The sequence below is a fragment of the Bidens hawaiensis genome, unplaced genomic scaffold (genome assembly GCF_021521415.1).
Source record: "Bidens hawaiensis isolate Kalapana, Puna unplaced genomic scaffold, B.hawaiensis_p1.1 tig00040833_1, whole genome shotgun sequence".
In the NCBI taxonomy this organism is placed as follows: Eukaryota; Viridiplantae; Streptophyta; class Magnoliopsida; order Asterales; family Asteraceae; genus Bidens; species Bidens hawaiensis.
In genome coordinates this window covers 50,202-56,798 of record NW_027505685.1, presented here as the reverse complement: position 1 = coordinate 56,798, position 6,597 = coordinate 50,202, and the positions used below count along the sequence as shown (strand labels likewise).

General features: G+C 35.7%; 1 protein-coding gene across 1 annotated transcript; it reads right to left on the bottom strand.

Annotated features, from left to right (window-relative positions):
• Positions 1–2,418: 2,418 nt before the first annotated feature.
• On the bottom strand, positions 2,419–5,367 carry LOC143614739 (acetylornithine aminotransferase, chloroplastic/mitochondrial-like). The gene is made up of 3 exons (XM_077088085.1): positions 4,960–5,367; positions 3,583–4,017; positions 2,419–3,126 (listed from the first exon to the last, which is right to left on the bottom strand). Exons 1-3 carry the CDS (start codon positions 5,365–5,367, stop codon positions 2,584–2,586), a joined length of 1,386 nt encoding a protein of 461 aa, XP_076944200.1. The 3' UTR covers positions 2,419–2,583.
• Between the last annotated feature and the right edge of the window lie 1,230 nt (positions 5,368–6,597).

Below are 6,597 nucleotides of genomic sequence, written 5' to 3'. Positions count from 1 at the left end.
GATTGCTTGATTTTTAAATGGATGCCTCTCATTGATTTAACCCAAATTCATGGGTATGGGTATTACCAAAACCAGATAGTTCTTAAACGGGTTATAACATCTCATTAAATTAAAAATTAATCTTACCAATTATTTAATATGAAAATCCTATAAAATAGATATATACTAAAATTTAATATCCAATTTTTTTTAAAAAAAAGATATTATTTATAATTAATAAACAATTTTATAGTAAAAAACATAAGCAGGTCATGGGTCACCAAATCCAGATAGCTTTTAAACGGATTATAACATATCATTTTTTTATGAAACCCTTTCATCATCAAACCCTAAGTATATTATTAACTTTCTTATAATAAAAAAATTAAAATACAAAAAGTAAATATTAAAAAACGAAAAATGTAAACAACTATTCTCTCAAGCCATCAGATTGCTTTATTTGTAAATGAAGGCTTCTCACGCATTTGGCTTGAATTCACGGGTAAAGGTCTCATCAAACTCATATAGCTCTTAAACGGGTTATAACATCTCATTATATTAAAAATTATCTCATCAAATATTTGATATAAAAATCCTATAAAATAAGGATATATTAAAAATTAATATCCTATTTTATTTAAAAAAAATATATTATTTATAATTAAGAAACAATTTTATAATAAAGAAATAAATGGGTAATTGGTATCACCAAACCTAGATAGCTTTTAAACCGGATTATAGGATATCATTTATATTTGTGTAACCATTTCATCATCAAATCTCAATTATATTAATTATTAACTTTCTTATAATAAATAAAATTAAAATCCCAATATACATATATAAATATTGAAAACGAATAATATAAAACAACCCCCGTAATACGGGGGATAAAATCTAGTATATTTAATATTTTTGAAAAAATTAAAATGGTGATGTTGGTGGCAGAGGTGACGAATATGAGAAGGGGGGGGGGGGGGGTTAATTACTTGAGAAAGTTCGAGAGAGGTAATTTAAAATTCTATATTCTTTCGTTTTCTAGTGAAGCAATGTCTTCCAATAAAACAAGTTCTATAAAGTTTAAAACAAGAGGATAATGAATAAAAATTTGATTCTAATTTCATTAATTAGAGGATAATGAAATAATGTCTTGCAGTAGATCTTTTTTGGCAATTTGCCGTTTCGTATTATATTATTTTCATTTTGCTTTGGAATTGAAACATGGTTTAATTCCATAGCTTTAAAAATGAAAGCGCTATCATCATATAGATCTAAGAAGCATAAAAGTAGGGATGAGATCCTCCGACACCACCCTCATATGTTTATACGGCTCGTATAGGCCTATACGGTCGTATAGGCTACGCATTACCGACAGGGGGACAAAAAAAGCAGCTTTTTTCAACCTATACGACCGTATAGACCTATACGAGCCGTATAGGTATTAAATGGCTCGTATAGGGCTGTCTGACACATCAGAACACCTATACGGTCGTATAGGGCTATACAACCGGATAGAAAAACAGCTTTTTTCAACCTATATGACCGTATAGACCTATACGAGCCGTATAGGTATTAAATGGCTCGTATAGGGCTATCTGACACACCATAACACCTATACGGTCGTATAGGGCTATACGACCGTATAGAAAACTTTTGCAGAAAAAGTCAGCCTGCCTTTGACCACTGTTAGCCACTGTCGTATAGGATTTTGGCCAAAACATACTGATAAACATCTAGTCCATATACATAAAAATAAAAATGCACCCCAAAATACAGCATGCTCTAAACACACGGTCTACATGCATAAAAGTAAACAGTTCACCCCAAAATACATCAAGTTTTTTAACACTTGGTTCACGTACATAAAGTTCATAATAGTGCATATACTAAAAATAAAATAAGAACTACTGTGGTGGTGGCCCCTGCGCCTGTGGCTCCGGTGCCGGTCGTGAACCAGGTATATCCGGCACCATGGGAACTAGAATGCACTCCTCCGTCGCCTTGCGAATCATCCAATCCATCATCCACGTGACCCCAGCTTCTGTCCGTCGAGTCCTATACGGCCGTATAACCCTATACGCCCGTATAGGTCTATACTGGCATATTAACGTATTAATATTTAAAATTTTCAAAAAAATTGTCTATACGGCATATAGCTCTATACGCCCCGTATAGGTCTATACGACCGTATAGGGCTATACGAGGCACTACAAACAATGAACGACAATCTCCGACACAATCTGACATTATTCAGGTGCTATACGACCGTATAGTCCAATACGAGCCGTATAGGAAAAAATATGGTGTATGAAGATCCAAGGTGGTGTGGGAGGATCAGCTGCCTAAAAGTATTACACCAACACCTTGCTAACTGCTCAACACTCTCGTCTCAGAAACAACAATATCAGCAAAAAACCAAATTACAATACATTTTTTTATTAAGATTAAAATAAAATATTACACTACACCAAAAGATCACAGTTCATAATTGACAAAGTTGAAAGCCCATAAAACCATGAAATCATAGCTAAAATAAAGAGGTAATCTGCACACCACCACTTGAAATGATAAAACTACCTCTTCATAGCATAACGCATTACGCTCCTAATTAGAGCTATTCTCATCAAGAACATGTAAACATCCATACATAATCTCAACAGCAGCATCAAGTTCCTGTTCTGATATTATCAACGGCGGGACAATTCTAACAACGTTCCCTTTGCCAGCTGTCAAGACCAAAAGCCCAGATTCCCGACACGCATCCACAAGCGGGCTTGCAGAAACATCCAACTCAATCCCCACAATAAGACCAAAACCTCGTATTTCTTTCACGTGTTTGTTTCCTCCTAGTTTTGTCTTCAAAATTTGTTTCAAGTAATCACCTTTTTTGGCGACGTGAGATAAAAAGCTAGGGTCTGATACTTTATCAAAGACTGCAATTGCAGCCGCGCATACGAGAGGCCCGCCTGCAAACGTGCTTCCATGGTCCCCATTGTTGATGGCTGCATTTACTCTTTCGGTTACCAGTGTAGCACCTATTGGTAGCCCGCCAGCTAGAGGCTTGGCGAGAGTCATTATATCGGGGGTTACATCATCATATGCTTCGTGGGCCCAAAGATAACCAGTTCGACCCAAACCACATTGAACCTGCGGTTGAAAACAATAAGAACTTTTGTAAGTATGTTTCACTAATATGAATAACAGAATCACTAAAAACTAGGGGTGTAGCCGAGCGGAGCTCAACTCGCTGAGTTTTGAGATTCTCAAGCTATATTTACAAAGTTCAAGCTTGGCTCTGCTCGACTCTTTTATTATGTATTATTTCAAACAGTTTAAATTATGACATACGGTTTAAATTGATGATTAAGGCTCAAGCCTAATCAGACTCTTTTATTATGTATTATTTCATACAGTTTAAATTATGACATACTATTTAAATTGATGATTAAGGCTCAAGCCTAATCAGACTTTACTTCTTGAATGACCTACTTGGATCGAGTTTTTGGGCTTAACCAAACTACAACCAGGCCCGTTTCAGCCTAGGCACAGGCCCATTTGCATATTTCAAGCACTTACGCGTTCATTAACATCTTAGTATCTTACCTCATCAAAAACCAGCAAAGCTCCAGCTTTATCACACGCAACACGCAAAGATTTCAAGAAATCTTTTGTAGCACCATATATTCCACCTTCACCCTGAATCGGTTCCACAAACACTGCAGCAATTTTGCCACTAGATAACAACTCTTGAACTGCATCAACATTCCCATATTCTAAAAAAGTGACACCTGGCATCACAGGCTCAAAAGGTGTTCTGTAATGTTCCTTGCTGGTTAAAGCAAGTGACCCAATTGTCCTTCCATGGAAACTGTTGGTGAATGAGATAAACTCAGTAGGTGGGTCTGTGTTATCGGGGTGTGAAAATCTTTGGAACTTTCTAGAAAACTTTATCGCGGCTTCGTTAGCTTCGGTTCCTGAGTTGGAGAAAAAAACACGATCTGCAAATGAACTAGCAACTAGACGTCGCGCAAGATCTACCTGCAACAATTTAACATATACTTTGTTTGCATAAAAAGGTTAAAGAATTTCATTTTTGGGTCACAATTATAGCACTTAAATGAAAAGGTAAAAAGTTGCTAGAAAAAAACTTGTATTTATAATTTCAGAAACAAATTACTCATTTAAGCATGAAATATGCAACTCATATCTACGTTTACTTGCATACGAGACGTTTTTTCTGATTAATCATGACTTAAACTAGTGTAACACGCAATAACATGTTGCATATAGATTTGCGTATGCATTGTTATTCTCGTATAGATTCGTATAAGTTTATTATTCGTGTATAGAATAAAAAGGTTTAGGACTTAGGTTAGTAAAAGTAGACATGCTAATAAAGATTCGTGTGTCTCGTCACTCGTGGCAAGGGTGTAAACAAGCCGAGCAGGGCCCAAGCTCCTCGTTTAACTAGTGAGAGCTCAAGCTTGGCTCATTTCGAGCTCTATTTCTAAAGCTTGTGGATCGTGAGCAGTTTTCAAGCTCGAGCTCAAGTCCTTAATTATTTACTAATTTATATACAATTATAATTTTTATATATAGCATAGTATATATATATTATTTAAGCATTTCAAAAATTTATGTAAAGTAATAGTTATTATATAGATATATATTTGATATATTAAATAAAAACTATAAGCAGGCCCGATAAGTGAAGCTCATGCTTGTTTCTTGAAAAAGCTTATTTTTAGAAACCTGACGTGATGCAAGCCGATATCGAGTATCTAATGATCAGCTTGGCTCGTTTACACCCCTACTCATGGGCCATGGCTATATGTGTGAAATTGTTCTACATGAACATACATATAGTATATATAAAATCACTTGATGATTCAATAACATATAAAATTTCATACATGTAACACAAGAAAACTTAAAAGCAGAAAACATAACAATCTAAAAAGCGAATATAAGGAATGGAACCTGAGGAACAGTGTAATATATGTTGCTAACATGTGCAAGGACATTAGCCTGATGAGTAATAGCTTGAATCCAATCAGGATCAGCATGGCCCAAAGCATTAACAGCAATACCAGAAGTGAGATCAATATACTCTTTACCTTCAACATCATACAGCTTACACCCTTTGCCACTTGCCAGCACAAGTGGTGTTCTTCCATACGTTCCAACTATTACTTGTTTCTCATTGTTAATCACATCCTCGTGGGAAGTAGCTGTTGGTTGAGTGGTAACTGTAAGTTGTGCATGTGGTATGGTTGCGTGTGAAGTGGGTATGTGAATTGAGGGTCTAGGGTTTTGAGGCTTTGGGTGGTGGTGGTGATCGAGTGATAGATGAACAGGTTTGCATAGATTAAACACTGAAGATGACATTGTTCTGTTCTGTTCTGTTCTGTGCTGCAGTTCAAAAGAGGGTAATTTGAGTGATTGAATTTAGGGATTTGGGTTTAGCTTGGTGGAGTTGCGAGGTGGGATAGTGGTCGGCGTCGATGTCAGATGATGAGTCAAGTGAGGGGGAGGATGAAATGTTCTGTGTTTTGGGCCGATGTTGGATTGGGAGGGCTTTTAAGGATTCTGGGCTTCATATTACTTTCTTTTCTTTAACAAACCAAACCTTAAAAGAAAAAAAAAACTATTATGCCTGGGTTTTTACTAGGCAAACTCTAGGTTAATACAGACCCGATTTGTACCCAGTAATACCCGAAAAGCGTAACCAGTTCCATACCTGGAATTGAGTTTTTTCAATACGCGAAACCGGGTTTTTCACAAACCCGATCTATTCCTGAAATAACCCCAAATACCTGAATAATACCCCAAACAAATGCAGCGCTTTTAAAAACTCAATCTATGCCCATAAAAAACCTGAAAATAGGGTTTTTCAATACTCGAAAATATGGTATTCAAATACCCGGTCAATGCCCGACCTAAACACGGTACATAGGGTATGATTTTAGAAACAATACCCTGAAATGAACGGGTGTAGCCCACACCCGATTTTCCCATACCCACTCGTACCCGAATCCGATTCCATACCCAAAACCGGATACTAGAAAAACTCAATTTGTGCACCTCTATAAGTAGTCCAACCACATCATCTTGTGTTTCAAAACCATTTCAAAAAAAAAAAAAAACGACAACTAATATCAGGCAAAATATTAATTGAATTAGAAATATGCTTATTGGCTTTTTCAAAACGTCATTTTGAAAAGCCAGGATTTAGGACTTTTGAAAAACTGTTTTTTAACCCTTTTAAAAAGTTAAAATAAGAAAGTTTTTTGTGATTACCAAACCCATTTTAATGTAGTGGCTTTCTAAAAACACCCATAAACCACTAAACATTTTTCAAACCCAATTCAAAACATTCTCCAAATCAAATTCAAACTAGAACCTTCGTCCTTCGGCCAAAATATTCACTTCGCCAGTAATAAGTTGATTGATATAAATTTATGCCCACCGTGAAAAACATTTTTAAAAGTCAAGATAAATTTATGATAAAAAAAAATCGCTCATAGCCCTAATTTATATTTTCTTTCTAAAATTGAGCCTCCCAAAACCAGGATTTCTGCTGTGCAGATGCTTCAACAGGTAGTCTTAATTTTGTTT

Excerpts from the sequence above, each read along its gene's own strand:
- LOC143614739 (XM_077088085.1), bottom strand. The coding sequence starts at position 5,367 with ATGTCATCTTCAGTGTTTAATCTATGCAAACCTGTTCATCTATCACTC. Across the intron at positions 4,018-4,959 it reads TATATTACACTGTTCCTCAG|GTAGATCTTGCGCGACGTCT; the intron begins GTTCCATTCCTT and ends AAATTGTTGCAG. Across the intron at positions 3,127-3,582 it reads CTTTGCTGGTTTTTGATGAG|GTTCAATGTGGTTTGGGTCG; the intron begins GTAAGATACTAA and ends TTTCAACCGCAG.